The sequence below is a fragment of the Boleophthalmus pectinirostris genome, unplaced genomic scaffold (assembly GCF_026225935.1).
Source record: "Boleophthalmus pectinirostris isolate CB_2022bp ecotype Guang Dong unplaced genomic scaffold, ASM2622593v1 HiC_scaffold_14, whole genome shotgun sequence".
NCBI lineage: Eukaryota > Metazoa > Chordata > Actinopteri > Gobiiformes > Gobiidae > Boleophthalmus > Boleophthalmus pectinirostris.
In genome coordinates this window covers 25,063,885-25,082,446 of record NW_026571047.1, presented here as the reverse complement: position 1 = coordinate 25,082,446, position 18,562 = coordinate 25,063,885, and the positions used below count along the sequence as shown (strand labels likewise).

General features: G+C 38.0%; 2 protein-coding genes across 2 annotated transcripts in view; both read left to right on the top strand.

Annotated features, from left to right (window-relative positions):
* fshr (follicle stimulating hormone receptor) overlaps nucleotides 1–4,038 on the top strand; it is a 59,854-nt gene extending 55,816 nt beyond the window's left edge. The window contains exon 14 of the mRNA XM_020940702.2: nucleotides 3,499–4,038. Coding sequence (XP_020796361.1) covers nucleotides 3,499–4,038 — 540 coding nt within the window. The remainder of the gene's footprint in view (nucleotides 1–3,498) is intronic.
* A 9,134-nt stretch (nucleotides 4,039–13,172) lies between these two features.
* Nucleotides 13,173–18,562, top strand: part of fbxo11b (F-box protein 11b) — a 29,328-nt gene continuing 23,938 nt past the window's right edge. The window contains 4 exon segments of the mRNA XM_020940683.2: nucleotides 13,173–13,489; nucleotides 15,775–15,938; nucleotides 17,026–17,107; nucleotides 18,201–18,345. Coding sequence (XP_020796342.2) covers nucleotides 13,402–13,489; nucleotides 15,775–15,938; nucleotides 17,026–17,107; nucleotides 18,201–18,345 — 479 coding nt within the window. The 5' untranslated portion in view covers nucleotides 13,173–13,401.

Here is an 18,562-nt window from a genome sequence, read left to right as displayed (position 1 = left end):
TTAATCCTGGTTCAGTCCTGGTTCGGTCCTGGTTTGGTCCTGATTTAATCCTGGTTTAGTCCTGGTTTAGCCCTGGTTTAGTCCTGGTTTAGCCCTGGTTTAGTCTTGGTTTAGTCCTGGTTCAGTCCTGGTTCAGTCCTGGTTCAGTCCTGGTTTGGTTCTGGTTCAGTCCTGGTTCGGTCCTGGTTCAGTCCTGGTTCAGTCCTGGTTCAGTCCTGGTTTGGTTCTGGTTCAGTCCTGGTTCGGTCCTGGCTTACTCCTGGTTCAGTGCTTGTTTGGTTCTGGTTCAGTCTTGGTTTGGTTCTGGTTTAGTCTTGATTTAGTCCTAGTTCATTTCTGGTTCAGTCTTGGTTCAGTCCTGGTTCAGTTCTGGTTCAGGCCCTTAAATCTTGATTGAGCAAAAAAAGTGTCTGATATTTTAGAATCAGTTACAGAGTGAGTTTTTAATAAATAAATAAATAAATATAAATGCAGTTGCTCAAAATTTGTTTTCTGAATAAATATTGTTGTATTTATTCTGCTAAAGCCTGATATTTGCTCAGAGCAGAGGTCGTCGTTTTGCAAGTCTCAAGTAAGTCTGAAGTCTTTGACCTCAATGAATCCAAGTCAAGTCCAAGTCGTCTGCTTTGAGCTTCAAGTCATTTCAAGTCTTTAAACCAAAGTAATAAATATAGCTTAGATTTTTGCAATTTCTATGACTTTTAAACTAAATTGTACTTAAAAAGTCAGGGTATATTTATATGTGAGTATTTATATAAAAATTGTAGAAATGCAAATTTTTCTAGACTAGATCTGAGTGTGAATCATTACGGTCAGAATAATTTAAAAGTGCTTAACAAGAGTTATTTTGTCATGTGTCTGCATTGAAATGGAAGGATTGTACTGTATATTACTGTAGTACCTTTGAGTATCACAGTACTTCAGTTACATCCAAAGTAACAAACAATAGTGGGACGGACATGTTCCAGTTTGTTCCTTTAAAATTCAGTGCCACATTTAATAAATGTAAGGAGAAAAGTATTTTTTTTAAAAGAATATAATTTTTTAGAAATATCAAGTCTACTCAAGTTAAAGGCCTAAAGTCAAAGTCAAGTCCCAAATCAATGACTTTCAAGTCCAAGTCGAGCACCAAGTCTTAGTCCATTTTATCAAGTCAAGTCTCAAGTCCTAAAAATAGTCTGGCTTGAGTCCAAGTCACGACTCGCAAGTCCCACCTCTGGCTCAGAGAAACTTTGGTTGTATCAACACGATCAGTTTAGACCTGATTTAAAGGTTCACTGCGCAACTTCTCTGGTGGAGTTTCTGCTACCTGTTTGTCTCCATGGAGATGTTACTGCTTTGCCTAGAATGTTCCATGGTATGACTTTAAACATATTCATCTCGCATTTATTCATTACGGGTGTAGTTTGCTCAAAAACACAATAAATCCTTCTGTGAATAGGGGCGACTCTAGTCTAATCTAGCGAGTTTAAAAACACAGTGGAGCACTGTGGAGTTTTCTATTTGAGAAAACCAGCCTGACCAGCCTGTGTTTGTGAGTTAAACATGTGTGAATAAAATAAAACCCAAGTATCCAGGGATGTTTTGATGAGGAAATAACATTATAAGTAGAAAACAGCGTAGTATGAGTCCTTTAAGTGAACAGAATTATACCAGTTTGTATAAGGTGCTATATATAAGCATATTATTGTTATAGTTTTATTATACCTAAAATTAGATCACAAATTGACAAAAGTCCACTTTTTGTTTACAGCAACACTTTCAGTCTCATACTTATCAGTGTTACTATTGATTTAATTGTGTTGGTGTCCTTGAGCGCCTACTGCTCACTGCTCCTTTTAAAAATGCACATAATTGATTTTTATTGGAGGAAAATAGGAGAAGCTGTTACTTTTTTTTTTTTTTTTTTTTGCTCATGTTATTATTTTGTTGGCACCAATTTAAAGAGAACAACAACAACAAAAATCTCACAATTAACACAAATTCATATTTCTACAATTATTTGCCTTGTCTTTGCTGAATGAACAAAAGGAACAGGAAGGAGATAAATATTATAAACTGTGCTCCTTTCACAGATCAAAAAATTATCCATTTCTTTAATAATCAGTCCCCACCCCAAAAACCAAACCAAGTCACATTCAAAACTGCAGTGCTGTCTTTGTCCTTTTTTATGAATTGCAAATCCATAGGTGTTCAAAGTGACCATGTAGTTTCAAAAGAAGAATGTCAAAGTTGTTATAAAAAGCAGATTTGGCGACAAATTCTGGATTGATGGCAACAGTGTAAACCAACAAGATCAGGTTTTTTACATTTTGATAATAAAAGCCAAACACAGGGTCTGGTCAGTACTCAGTGGTCAATTCAATACGTGAATCTCGAATTTCAGACTTCCGGTCATCACTCATTACATACTGGGAAGGGCCCTCCGAAAAAGTGACCATCAAATCGCCATGTTTGATTTCCCAGTGGGATGCGTCTATTGTCAAGTCTGTTGAGCCACATCGCTTTAGTTTCTGGTTCTGATATTGTCATATTTTAGTTTTGGGATTCGTAATTGTGTGGTTGTTGAATGTCCTAACAGCATCTGTAAATGCAAAAGGGAATCAGATGTGTCTGACTCCAAATCTCTGTTCAAACTGTTTCCCTTCCCAACGAAATTTAAAAATAGTGAAAGGTGAAGGCGATGGGCAGGATTGATCCACAGGAAGGACCAAAAAGGAAACCTTTGGCTGCCTAAGAAATCATCCGAGTTTGCAGGGAACATTTTGTATGTAGAGCGCCATCAAAGTTAAAACCCGTTGGTTAAGCGAGAGGTGCAGAAGATAAGTGACTTTACAGCAACATCACGTCTTGGTCGCTTTGCAGTGGAAGTTGTTTCTTGGCGAACAGTTGGTGCCTTTTGCTTTGGTGTTGACTTTTTAAATTCGTAACCAAGGTTGAGCGAAGAGATCAGGATTTTACTATGTTGGCGCTCCACATGCAAAATGTTCGCCGCAAACTCAGGATGATTTCTTAGGCAGCCAAAAGTTTCCTTTTTCGTCCTTCCTGTATATTAATGCTGCCCATCGCGTTCGCCTTTCACTATTTTTCAATTCCGTTGGGAAGGGAAACAGTTTGAACAGAGGTTTGCAGTCACGCACATCTGATTCCCTTTTGCAGTTATGGAGTTCGCAAACTTTTGAAGCCCATTTTCCGCTGTTAGGATCCAACAACCACACAATTAGGATGTCTGAATCCCAAAAATAAAATATGACAATATCAGAACCAGAAACAAAAGTGATATGGTTCAAAAGACTTGAAAAGATCGGCTTTGACAATAGACACATCCCACTGGGAAATCAAACATGGAGGCTTGATGCTCACTTTTTCGGAGGATCCTTCCCAGTATACATTGCGTGATGACTCAAAGTCTGAAATTCAGGATGCATGTATGCAATGTTATCATAGTACTCGTTACCAACTAATCTCCATATATTTTGTTTTTCTTGTCTCTTCCAGGTGAGCATCTGTCTTCCAATGGACGTAGACTCCATCGTGGCTCAGATCTACATCATCTCCCTGCTTCTTTTAAACGTGTTGGCGTTTTTGTGCGTCTGCGCCTGTTACCTGAGCATCTACCTGACCATCCGAAACCCAAGCTCCGCCCCCGCACACGCCGACACACGCATCGCCAAACGAATGGCCCTCCTCATCTTCACCGACTTCCTCTGCATGGCTCCTATATCTTTCTTCGCTCTCTCCGCCGCCTTAAAACTCCCGCTAATCACAGTTACAGACGCCAAGTTTCTTTTAGTCCTGTTTTATCCGATTAACTCCTGCTCTAATCCGTTTTTATATGCTTTTTGTACACGTACATTTAGGAGGGATTTCTTTTTAATGGCGGCGAGGTTTGGGGTGTGTAAAACCAGGGCTCAGATCTACAGAACAGAGAGCTCGTCATGCCAACAGCCGGCCTGTATCTCTCCCAAAAGCAGCCACATTATGTTATACTCTCTGGCCAACACTCTCCACAGTATAGATAGTAAACAAGACTTCTGACATAGATACAAAAAAATATATATGTTTGGCGATTGTACAATTTTGTCATTACGAAGATTGAAACAGCGAAATGGAAAAATTTGTTTTTTATTTTGCTGTCCCAGTTTTTATTTAAAGATCCTATACTACACAAAATTGATTCTCATGAGGTTTGAGTCATGTTAAAATGTTGTTGCCTCCTCATAAACACACCTGGAGTTGTGTTTTATTTCATTCACATATGTTTGAGTAACCTGCATTATTAGGCTTTCCACATCTCCAAATCTCTAAATTTTATCCCACCTTGTGATGTCATGTAGTGGTAGTTTTCAAGTTAATAGCTAGTTTTTACCTTTAGTTTGGCAGAGCATAGAGAAAAATCCCGCATGCTGTTTTACTTGCAAAATGTGAGATTTATTAGGACAAACCGTGCAACATTTTGGCACTAGGCCTTCAACAGGCAATCCTAGAACATTTTGCAAGTAAGACGGTGTGCGGGATTTTTCTCTATGTTCTTGGGCTGCTCCCTCTCCTCCAACATAACCGTCTCAAGTAACTGATGTGCGAAGTTCTCATTGTTTTATACCTTTAGTTTAGTAGAAATGGGCAGTTCCAGGGTTGAACTCATCTAAATGATTCTAGTAAAAGTGTATGGAGTTTAAAAACACAGTGGAGCATCAGAAAGTGTTTTCTGTTTGAAAGAACTCAGCCTAAATATGCAAGATTTGTGTTTTAAACATGTGAAAATGAAACAAAACACAACTCCAGGTCTGTTTTTGATGAGGAAACAAGTGGAATATGGGCCATTTAAAGGTGCACTATAATGTTTCTGATATATATGGTCTGCCACAAACTTAGTACTTACTTAGTTATCAGAATAATAACAGTTTCCACAGTGATTAACAATTTCACTGTGGAAACTTTGGAAAATGTCATTGCTTTGTGGAGAACAGGGGTGTCCAAACTTTTTTCATCAAGGGTCACATATCTAAACACAGAAGAAGCAGAAGGCTGATCGAGGGCCGTAGACTGGAGCTCAGTACAGTGAATAATTGAAATATGTGCATGTTTAACACGTTAGAATGAGCCATCAGTCTTTATTCATGCTAAGATTGTTAAAACCACACACTAAATATTAAATATTAACTTTATCAAGGTAGATTTTCAAAAAACTTGCAGTAAAAAGTAAATTTTTAATTGATGCAAGGTCATTTGGGCTAATTCATCTGGAAGCCTGAGGGCCAAGAAAAATTTGTCTGAGGGCCGCATTTGTAGTTTGGACATGCCTCTTCTAGAATGTTCCTCAATATAGCATCAAACTTTTCTTTCTTCCATTAATTCAGTTACACTTTTTTTGCTCAGGTATTCCTTGAAAAACATGCCATCTTACAGTGAATGGGCTTACCTTTCCACAGATCTGACTTGTAACATGTCACCTGCTCACCTCCATGGAGATATAGTGGCAGACCCTCCATCAGAAGTTTCATAGTGTAACTTTAAAGGATGCTCATATAAACAGCCACCTCAGCCTCTCCATCTCGTCTTCTTCTTACCAACACCAGTTTCTAGATCGATGTACTAAAAGAAAAAAACTCTTATAACTACATACACACGTCTTTCTGGTCAATAAGCTCTGGTTGAAATATAAAATCATGTTTAAACTGCAATTGCACTAATATAAAATCAAAAACAGACAATAAGAATTCATACTAATACTTTTATTACCTTTTTGTCATGAGTTTTTACTGTGCATTTTGTATATAGTACCTCTCTGTAAAATTGTCAGTCTTACACAAATTACTCTTTAAAGGTGCATTATGTAACTTTTTGGTTGTTAAAGGTGATTTTATAGCTCAAAAATACCTAAACATTCTGAGTGGGGGTCATCTCTCCACAGATCTGACTTGTAACTTGGTCTGGTTTGGTCTCCATGAACATAGAAAGGTTTAATGCCATACTGTGAAACATTCAGACAGAGCAATATCATCTCCACAAAAGACTCACCCTCCAGCGGAAAAGTTACACAATGCACCTTTAAACTGTATATAAACCTGTACATACGTGTTTATTAATGAAATTGTGCATATTTCCTTTTGTAAACTGACTTTTCATTTTGTGTTTTTACCAATACTGAGATAAAATAAAGCTTTCAAATAATATAGATGTTGAGTCGTATATCTTGTTTTTGTTGCTGCAAAACCAGTGTTTGAACTTTCTTGTTTATCGATGGATTTGGGCCATAAAACAGTTGAGCTGCAGAGAGAGGAGACAGAGGAGAATACTAAAGAGAAGTCTGACCCCAATGACTTCACCTGAGAGCCCTTTCTTATGAGGAAAACCATAAAACCAAGATTAGACCAAAAGATTAGGATAACATTGTCAAAAAATGTTACAACAAGGCAACAAAAGCCAGTTTGTAGAAAAATATACTGTTTGGAATATTACAGTATGGCAAAGAGAAGCTGCAAAGTGGAGCTTTATAGTGGTACTTATTTGTACTCAACTTGTACTCATATATTATCACAACGTGTGTACTCTAAGGTTACATTTACACATAGCCGGGTATGTTGAGAAATTAATATTTCCCTCCTTTCGTTTTCCTACACACAGCATCGTTTTCAAAAAAGTTTTCATTTACATCAACCTGCATAAATACACCATCGAGCGCCGTCATAACTACGTCCAAGCCTCTGGGCTGGATTAGATTCAAACCTGTAGCATTTATTTGATTACAGTTGTAAGTATTACTCAAATATACCTTGAAAAATGTGCATTAGTGAGCGGGCTCGCCTCTCCACAGATATTTTAAAGAAGTGGCAAAATTGCTGACCCCTGAGCCTCATTGGTCTCTGGTCATGGATATGATCCATCAGTTATGTGTGCAAATGCAAACACATGAAAAGTGTTTGCATCAGAAAAAATGAGACTGCTGCTCTGAATGCTTCATCATCATCGTCATCAGAGCAAAAGGGAAACACTGGTCACACTTTTGTGCATCAGCTCCTAAAACTCCATTTATCTCACTTTACACATAAACACCAAATTGTAGTGTAGTTTTCCAGAATCTCCACTCTAGCGAGAGTTTTTTAAAAAGATTCGTTTTCAGAGGCAAATTCGCTGTTTGCGTGTAAAAGATGTGTACAAACGAAGAGAACTGTGTCCCGTGTATGTACATAACTCTAACCTGTGTACGTGTAAAGAGCTAAGCAGCTCCACATAAGATCCCTGGTGAAATTTAAAGGTCATATATTACACAAAATGCACTCTTATGAACTTTAAGTCATGTTATAATGTTGTTACCTCATCAGAAATATACCTGGAATTGTGTTTAGTTTCAGTCACACATGTTTGAGTAATCTTTTATTGTTACTCTGTCTACATCTCTAAATGAAAAAGTGTGTGTGTATATGTTTTGTTTGAATAACATATCTGTATCTGTTTACACATGAATAAAAACATATGAAACCGAAACACGCGTGAATGAAACAAAACACAATTCCTGGTTTGTTTGTGATGAGTAAAAAACATAACATAAATCAGAAAACAGCGTAATATGGGCCCTTTAAAACCAAACTTTGGAACTTTTGTCCATGGACCAAGACTTTGGGTTTTATGCCTTTGGATTGTTCGAGGCAAATTAAGAAGATCTCCATGGAGACCAGAAGTTGGCAAACCTTTCACCAGGAAAGTCAAGTGAGGTCTGTGGAGAGACAAACCCCCTCAGAGTAAGGCTGCATATTTTTCAAGGTCTTTTAGTGTAATAAAAACACTTTTAATGAAATAATTACTTTCTTTTCACTGTGTTTTTGGCTGAAATCTTAGCCAGTGGGATCAAATTTTCATATTTTTTTCAATATTAATTTCTATCTTACATTGTGTCCAAATAATTCTCATTGTGAGTTCGTGAATTTTGTCTTTTCTTGTGATAAAAACGAAACTTTTCACCACAATTGTCTATTTAGTTTTGACTTGTACATGCCCTATTATGAGTAAGTGTGTTTATAAGTGTTTACAGCCAACTTTCCTTGAACATTTGTATTATAACTTAAGTAAAAACAAACCTTGACCACCTGTTGTTTGGCCTTGTGCGTTTGGACCACAGAAAACACACTTGGGGTTGTCTCCAGGCACAGACAGCATCAAAAAGCCCACCTATGGCTGCTCCATCTGGGTCAAAGAGCTGTCCCAGATCTGTCACGGGCCCCGGGAACACAGAGGGGTGAATATGCAAAGAAGAAGTTCAAAATAAACCAGCCAGAAAAACAGGAACAAATGTATTAAAGCTGCACTAGGGGACTTTTCTTCTAATGATCGAGACTGGAGTTTGACATTAAACATATCTATCTTGTTTTACCTCAATTGCAGGTATTTTTATTGCTTCAAGGTGCATTGTGTAACTTTTCTAGTAAAGGGTCAGTCACCTGCTTGTTTCTATGGATACATCAAATGTTCCACAGTACTGTAAACCCAAATGTTCAGTGTAATTAAACAGATTAAGTTATTAAGTGTAAAGAAAGTTTTAGAAATTGTCTCACTAACTTAATTATGTCAAGTTGCTGTAACATGTTTTTTGAGTAATTTTAACCAATATTTTTTAGGTACAAGCAGTAAACCATCCATCCTTTTAAGTTCTGGAAGATTGGGACTTTTAAGACTACGTTTACACTGAAACAAATCTGCGTATCACTGTATCACTGTGTCGTAAACGATCTGTGTCCAGACACGTTGTTTCTGTGTCCACAATCCTTCCCTATCCACACAGCTTTCCGCATATTTGTTTGCGTTTTATAGAAACGACACTTAAAACCCTATGGCTAATCTGCATAAACTGAGCGCTCAAAAAACAGGTCGCTATTGTGCGCTGATGCAGTTCGGTTTCTGTTGGACTAAAGGACACGACTCAGTGGAATATGAGTGTTGTTTCTGTGACAGAGGGGTGTTCTGCTGATGGTGAGTCTGTTCTGTGGTTCTGTCACGTTGGAGATGGTTCATGTTAAACTTTTCAGAGATTATACACCTGCAGGTCAAACACACAGACCGTATATATGAATGGACATATATTCTAGCCTCTTAGCGTTTTGGCGGTGAGTTACTTCGCTGCGCATAGACCTACATCAGAGTATCAGTGTTTTCAAGCGTCCACACAGTGCCGTATCAGATCCATACTCAGATGAATTTGTGGGAGCTGGCAGCACCAGATCGTTCTGTCTCTGGAGTCATTGTCAATCGGATTCGTGTGGACGAACACTGCATCCACAACAAAAACGACTCGAATACGTACTAGTGTGGACGGGACCTAAGTTCATCAACTTAAAATAATTGAGCAAATCGATTGCCTCAGTTTTTTTGAGTTTTGGTAACTTATTTGGGTTTACAGTGTATGACGTTAAACAGCTGCCTTACATGCATTAAATTACAGGTGGTTTTACGGTTCAACAATCCCTAGATCTTGACTGTAAGCGGGGTCGCCTTTCCACAGATCTGACTTGTAACTTGGTCTGGCTCTGTCTCCATGACGATAAAAGATTTGAATACAATACTACGAAACACAAAGTATTAACATCTCCATGGAGAAAAGCATTTGATGGACTCTCCACCGGAAAAGTTACACAATGCGGCTTTTAAAAATACTTTGAAAACTAGAACACTCTTACTGAAATCGGGGTCGCCTCTCCCCAGATCTGACCTGTAACACGCCCTGGTGATGTACTTGCTTGTCTCCATGGAGGTAAGTAAGTTTGATGCCATACTTTGGAACATTCCAGGCAAAGAATAATAATAATAATAACATCTCCAGAAAAGTTACATATTGCACTTTTAACAGAAGCTATATTACTGCTGGATTCAAGGTGACATTATATTTATTTATATTGTTTTATTTCAGATGGGACAGGTTTGTGAAAGTGCAGGTGTTGTGTAAACTTTTAAGCTTATGTCAAAATGATGAGAGTTACCCATTTTTTTTCTTTCTCTTTTAGATATGTCTGTATAATTGCCATGGCAACAGGCACGACAAGCTTCTCAAAGCGCCACAGGAGGCCATTCACTCTCTGTGCTCTGTGGTAATCAAAGTAACCATCACATTAATAGGACAAAATTGGACCATGGTATCGCTGTCTTGCACACACACCACGTCAGAACTGGGACTGAACTAAACCCAGATCGAGACTGAACCAGGACTATAGAAAAGGGTCAAATCAGGTCTACACAAGGACTAAACTAGAGTCAAACCAGGACCAAACCAGAAAGTCAGAAGCACGAAGATACACACTACAAATGAGGACCTAGTAAATCTACCACATCATTGTTTCCCAAAGACTGAGTCGTGACCTCCAGGTGGATTGCAAGAGATTTTATTTTTGGGGTCGCATTGTCACGATCTGCATGTAGGTCTGCAATAATAAAGTTGAATACATGGATCTGTGACTTGAGCGTCATTCTGGAGAAGCATTTCATCAGAATATCATGTCCTCAGTAGAGCCAGTATTTCTATGCTTATTCCTTTCACTACTACATATATGTGTGAATTGGGATTTCCTGTGCTCACAAAAATGAAGACAAAGCACAGAAACAGACTGAAAGCTGTGCCTGATCTGCTGCTGCGCTCTCCTCCTGCACTCGGACTGAAAAGCGCTACAGAAAGACAGACAGGCCCACCTATCTCGTTAGAAATGTTGAAATGTTAAGACATGTTTTGTATAATTTCTAATCTTTTTGTAATTATTTTTATTGAATATTTTGTTCCAATATTACTGGTTCAATTGAATGTTGAAAAGAAAAAGAAATGGGCTACATTTAAAGTCCAAATAGACAACTTATGGATCCTTTTATTGCTGCTTCATTTACTGTTTTTCATTGTTTAAAACTTGAGTACTACTGATCGTTCAGAGAGACACGATCACTCAGTCAACAATAAAATATCCTCATTAATGTTCAATAATGGTCAGATCCACCTTTATTTTGTGAATTTTACAAATAGTCTATTGATTTGGGTCGTGAAGGTTTGTGACTTTTAAAATATGGGTCCCCAGAAAAAACATTCGGGAAACACAGTACCCCATGATGTAAAAAGTAGGTCTTCTTTAGTATCAAAATCTGTAAGAAGTCACTGGTATCGAATCCAAAGTTCAAGACAGTGTAAGTACTGTGAGAATATTACACCTGATGCTCTTTCCTGTTTGGGTTTGAGGCTATCAAACATAATTATTGCATAAGGAACTGCATAATTAGGTGTGTCTCTCTATTCACTGCCATTGCCATAGCCTATTCATTAAATTTAATAGCCTAATTTTGAGATTTTTAATAATTTGATTGAACGTTTTAAAGCCAGTGTACTTGATGAAATCTGAATGTTTTATTTTGCAGAACTCTGGACCTGTACTATCTGGAAAATGTGTCCTTCGCAGCATCCAAAAGCTCAAGGACGGACGGGCCCACCTCAGCGCTGTTTACAAAGGTGCGCAGGAGGCGACGCAGCTGCTTTAGCGCCGATTCAGGAGTGCGGATAACAGAAGATCACGCGCACAGGCTCTTTTCAATGGGTTTCAAGGCTGTGACTGTGGAAAACGCAGGACTGGTCGTTAATACAGTATGAACACAGCGACTCCTAGCGGCAGCAGACGAGAACAAGTGCGTGCTGTTCAACATTTTAGCCACTAGATGTCGCTGATGAGCTGCAAAACCGCTGCAGTGAGTTATTTTAATAGTTCAAAACTATTTCAGTGCTTCCTCTTTTTCTACCTGAAAAGCTACTGTCTTATTATTAGAAAACAAATAAACTATATATATATATATATATATATATATATATATATATATATATATATATATATATATATATATATATATATATATATTATTTTTTTTTTTTTTTTTTTTTTTTTCTTTCTTAAAAAAAAAAAAAAATATAATTGTGTAATTTTGAGAGAATGGATACCTGGCACATTAATAACAAAATAGACATAAGACATAACAAAATATAAGACTAACACACATACAAAACAAACAAACAAACAACAACAAACAACAAATGAACAATAAGTAATTTTTTTTTTAAAAGGGTGTGTGTGTGGATGTGCATTTACATATTTTTTGTTCCTTTATATCTTTTGTTTTCTGTTTATTAATCTCCTTTTCTTTTCTTTTTTTTCTTTTTTTTTTTTTGCATATACTATTGTTTACTGGATAGGCTTAATAAAGATGTTATACATTAGTAAAGTCATTCAAATTCACACAATCTATTTTGGAGGACCTCTATTCTAAGAAACCATGGGGAGTGGGGACCCCCTTAGAGTCTTTAGACCCCCATGAGGGGCAAAGCTGCAGGCCATTTAACATTTTCAGGTGTTTTGAATTGTTTGACATAGACATAGCCTAAAAATGTATATTATATTACATTTGAAATGAGGCCTAGGAAGGTCAATGTCACAGCTATTTCTTACAGCTGAGTAGCCTACATTAAAATGCAGACTAGGCTATATTCTAGATCAGTAAGACCCAAAACAATGCCCTGACATTCATATTAAAATCTTATAAGACAGTGCCATCTAGTGTTTTAATTATACGTGTACGTGTATTATATTAATGAATGATTAGCCTGGTGATTTACTGATTAATCGAATAAAAAATAAAAAATAGGAACACAATTGAAATGCTTAAAAATAGTAAAAAACAACAGGAAGATTTACAGTAAAATAAACTGTAAAAACCGAGCAAATCCACTCAAAGAGAACAAAGCGACACTACAACTAAATTATGCGAAATGAATGAAATGAGACAAATCAGGCAGCCAGAATAACCGGCAAATGAATAAGTCATGAACTGAATGACCACACAGACAATGCATTTATAAGGCATATTTTTTATTTGTTGCGTTAATGTAAACCAACTTATATGTGTAGTAATGTCGGTGCGTGTTATAGTGCGTGATTTTAGCAGTTATTGCTTTATTTACCATTTTGCGGTAACCCCTACCCGATTTGTATCACAACAGGGAAGGTTGTCATGGCCGCCTGCTACGACGCCTCTGATTGGCGGAGCGTGAAGTTAATTATACAACGATGGGTGTGATTGGTCGAGACTGCGCAGGATTCCAAAATGGAGAACGCGATTGGTGGAAATGCCTTCATTGCTTATTTTTTTCTCGCGATTGTTTCCCGTGTGGGTTAATGGCTCCTCCTGCTACAGTCTGAAACGGAGCTGGCAGCGAGAGGCGATTCGGGGGGGAGCTGTAACATCGCTAGCACGTACAAAACGGCTGTAAAACCCCGAATACCGGCGTGATCGAGTGGGTAAAACGGTTACCCGACTCGTAGTTTAGGTCTCGGGGTTGATTCCGGCAGGTTAGCGACGCATTTTCCCCCCCTAACGAACCAGCTCCGCCAGATGAACTCTCTGAGAGCCACCAACAGGAGACCCAGGCGAGTGTCGAGGCCGCGCCCGGTGCAGCCCGAACGAAACAACGGGGAGAGAGGTAAGCAAGGCCCCGGTGAGCTAATGTCACACACCCGCGCCGTGTCAGGCCAAACAACACCCAGAATTACACGCTGTTCTCCATTTTAGTTTATAATCTTCTCGCAAAAGCGCTGGAGTTGCAGGAAAACCCGAGGCTTCTTGCCCCATAGGCCGCGCTTTGTTCGGCTTGCTTTGGTCTAAGGTTGGGGGGTTGTCTTCGCCTAATGTACTGCAGCTAAGACTTAATTGACTGGTATTAATGCTACTCCGGTGTCACAAGTTGATTTTAATGCAATTTATCCGGTGTTTTCCACGCCTTTTTGGCCTTGCATTCCCAGCTGTCACTATTGACTACGAGGGTGTAAATCTGCGGCGTATTTGTACTGCCATTTTTGGGGTGTAACAAAAACATTAGCCGCAATCGGGAGCGATGCTAACTAGCTTCCCCGGCTTTTTCCAGCTCCGTGAATCAGCTGTTGTCCCTTTTATTTTAGCCCCCCAGTGTGTCGTTGTGTGCTCGGTTACACTGCTATTACAACGCTAAACGCCCGTGCTTTCAATCCGCGTCCTGTTTGCGACCAAAATTAGCATCTAGCTTCATTTGTTTACACCGCAGATTTACTTTACTACGCAGTTGAGTTTGTAGCCATGAGCTGCGATTGCGTTAATATATAGCTCCTTTGCGAATGACAGCTGCAGAAATAACACGCCATACAGTGTTCAAACACGATATAAAAACAGTATCTTAATATATCATTGCACAGAAACGCATTAGGTCAAGGTATGCTGCTTGCAAAGAGTGCTAATTTCAGTCTACAACCTTTGTCTATCTTGCCTCTTTTCCCAGTGTCTTGGCTTGCGCAGTGCCGTAATACATGTGATCTGAATGCCAAGCTTTGTGTCAGAAAATATAGCCCCAGTTAATGCTTTTTTTTTGCTCACATATGTGCAATAAAATCCTGCGACGTGACGTACCTTGCAGCTAAGCATGTAAAAGGTATTCTTCGGTTTGCATTTCTGCTGTTTGATTTGCGTTTATGCAGCTTCGGTGTTCATTCTTTTCTGCAAGCAGGATGTAAACAAGGGACTGAAGTCTTGTCAGGTCAGCAGCACCAGACCAGTGCGATAAATCATCAGGGGTTAAAAATAAAATGCATATCTGTTTTGATTATCTTTTATTATAGTTCAGAGGAAGTAAACAAGACCATTCATTTGGCTGCTAATAGAAGCTAATAATTATGTTATAAAGCAGAGCACAGACTTGGAGGAAAAGGGGAAGTTGTCTTTGGCGGTGTTATACATGGAATTGCATAATATAAACAAGGAGTCTCACTGCATGATAGTCTTGCATAGGTTTAATTCTTAGAAAATGCACACGTCTCCTCCAAAGCCATACGCCATATTTCTTGCACACTTCTGGCAAAAGGTTGTAAATTGCTTGGAAACATCTGCTTGCTTGTATAAATTGTTTGTAAAGCTGCCAGCTTAAGTTCAAAAAGAAATTTGTCTTTAAGCTAACTTTTACGAGCATATTCTTGCATGACAATCACACGCTGAAGGGTAAAACTAATGTAGATGAAAATACAACCATGATACTGAGTTGGATTTTACCATAACAATAATTTGCAATCCATCAGAAACGTGTTAAAACATGCTTGTAAATGTGTTGGTTGAGTTTCAGGTATTACATATATTATGAATAAGCTGTAAAACATTACACACAGTACAGTACACCTGCTTTGTTTGCTGCAATCAGCTCAGTAGATAGGTGTGACGCATGTTATTTATTATTATGATTTTGCATACATTCAAATCAGCAATTTATGCTTTGGGAAGTGTGCTGTTATACGTACTACTGTTTTATATCAAAGTTTAGACTTGGGACATATGGCAACAACATATGGCTCCAATAAAAAAATAATCATAGTTGCATTTTGATCATCTTAATCATTAGCACAAGTATACAAACTCAAAACACACAAGAAGACATTTTTATGACAAAGTTAGTGAAATTATTAAATCAGAATGTCAAAACTATTCCTGATTTTCGTCAATAATACATCTTACTCATACGTGTCTTGAAGCCTGTCTATCCAGAAACCTTAAATCGCCATATTTGCTCCTTTGTTTGGTTGATAATGTATTGAAAAATGTCTCAAAGTACAATTCAAGTTCAGTGACTAATAGACTACTAAAATAATTGTTAGTTGCAGTATTATGGTAAAAAAAAATCCCATTCCGCTTTCTATTTAACTGCTGCATATCCATGAGTCTGATTTACTCTTATGTCTCTGTGCGGCTCAGATGAGGAGGCTCCTGCCGCCGCTGCTGCAGAAATGGCCATCGAAGAGTCGGGCCCCGGCGCCCAGAACAGCCCGTACCAGCTCCGAAGGAAAACACTGCTGCCCAAAAGAACCGCTGCTGCCTCTGCCACCGCCTCTGCCTGCCCCAGCAAGGGCCCCATGGAGGTCAGAGCGCTGCATTCATCATAAAGAATTAGGGATGGGACGAGAGCTCAGGCCACAAGACCTCACAAGATAAAATTGTCACAAGATTGTACACACATGAGTTGAATAATCTTGTGATATTTTTTCCCATATGCTTAAAAAAGGGGGTTTAAAGCTGGAAACTTGCTGCAATGACAGAAAAAATATTAAATAAAAAAAAATTGTGAGGTCAAATACATGAGCTGAGCCTGATTTATTTATTACAAATTATATCAAAATCTTGTCTTGTCTTGTTCTTGTGGTAATTATCTTGCCACACCCCTATAAAGAATTGAAAAGTGGGACTATACGTTAGGATTCTAAGATTCAGTGGAAATTATTCTCCTCAATTATGAAAATTATGTAGTTGTTGAGTCTTCACGATAATTACTAAATGTAATTAATTTCACAGTAGCAGTAACTATTAAGTAAGTAATTATAAGTAAGTAAGTAAGCATTTATTGTAAACTAAATCCAGAACCACACGTCAAACTTGTTAGCCCTGTAATTGTGCATGTTGTGAAATACATGTGATTCCAGTGTTGGTTTTGCCGTCGTGTTTCAATGTGTCAGCGATCCTGGGCGTGTGTTCACTGTGTGCATTAGGAACGGCATCTTAAAGGTGCACTGTTTAACTTTTCTGGTCAAGGGTCTGTCAAATGCTTTTACTCCATTGAAATGTTATCGCTTTGTTTGGAGTGTTTCACAGTACGGTATGAAAGCTTTCTATCTTCCTGGAGCCCAAACTGAACCGGACTAAGTTATAGCTCAAATCAGTGGAGAGGCGACCCCACTTATAGTCAGAATGCTTACTTTCCTAGGTATTTTTGAGCTCTAAAACCACCTGTAATTGAGTAAATGTAAGGTAGAGCTGTTTAATGTCATACTGTGGAACATTTCAGGTAGATTACAGTGACATATCCATAGAAAAAAGCAACAATTTTTATTTAATCTGAAGGCAGTACTTATAAAATACCAAAAAATACAAAAAAAAATAGTTTTAATGTGTATTCTTAAACCCACACAGATGTATTCTATGTTTTTTAACCTACTGTATTTTTGTTTTCAGGGAGCTTCCACGTCGTCAACAGAAGCTTTTGGTCATCGAGCCAAACGAGCGCGAGTGTCCGGAAAGAGCCATGACCTCCCAGGTGAGAATAGAGTCTGGAAAATGCATTGTACATTTCTGGCTTTATTCATGGGCTGGGTCTTCCTCTTGTACAGGGGCTATTTTGATTATCTCAAATTAACATATACTTTGTTCTGAATTGTTAATCGCTATGGAAATCTTTGAAACTCATGAATGCAGAGGGTGTAACTGTATCCAAATCAGACGGTTAGTATTTTGTAACGTTTTGTTGGCAAGCTTTTGGTGTAATTGTTATTGGCTTCTTTCAAAAAATAGGAAAAGGTGTGTAGTAACAGTAATTTGTTCATATTGTACTACACTGAAATATTTCTGAGGGGGCAGTATATTTTCTTATTTGTTTCAAGCATCATGTAAAAACACAAACTGAACTCATCAGTGATCGGGCTTGGGATATTTTTGTTGAGAATCAGTCATCTGTCGGAAAAAGCATGCAGTTTGGAGTACATTACAGACTTAATATTGAGACTGAAAGCTAAATTACTCGGTTTTTGAATAAGAAAAACTTGAAATAAGATAACAAATTTTGATGCACGATACGATATATTGCTTCAAAGGTTTTTTTTACGATAAAGGATTTTTACACCACTGACACAAAAGCAATGATGCAGGATAATCCCAGTAAATAATTTTTAAATACAGTATCATTAAAGTGTATGAGCTGCAACTAAATAAATGGATAATAATTGGTTTTATAATTAGCCATGAAGTTATTTATTAAATTCTCTGTAGCTCAAATCTTTTTGACAAACAACAAAAATATAACGAAAAATACAACAAAAATAACAAAGTCCTCACCATTATTGCAAAGAAAACATGTCCACGATAAATATTGAGCTCCAAAATACATGTTATATATACGTTCATAGTTTGAAAGATAGAAGAAAGAATAGTCGATATAGTAATTATCGTGACGGGCCTAAACTTGAGATTGAATTGTAAATCCTTATCACTCAGTACTAGGACCAAAAATAATGTCATGATTAATATTTTTTGCCCTATCTCCTGGTCTTACTGTTCGATGAATAGTAGAATGAAATATTGTATTCGTATCTTGAAGCTTCATTTTGTTTTCATTTCCCCGGTTGTCCCCACAGCTGCCCCGGCTGAGCAGTACCTGCAGCAGAAGCTCCCGGACGAGGTGGTCCTGAAGATCTTCTCGTACCTCCTGGAGCAGGACCTGTGTCAGGCCGCCTGCGTCTGCAAGAGGTTCAGCCAGCTCGCCAACGACCCCATCCTCTGGTACGGGACGCTCGCTGTGTCATGTCAAAATACAACAACACTATTTGCTGCAAGAGTAATCTCAATCAAATTGAAATCTAAATTTTGAAAGGATGCAATTCACAAATCGCAAAGACGGCTAACAACCATAATTTCCTCAACAAAATATCTTTCTTCTTCTGTATTTAAACTGCTGTCCCTGTAATCTACAGTCATAGCAAAAGAAAAAAAAAAAATC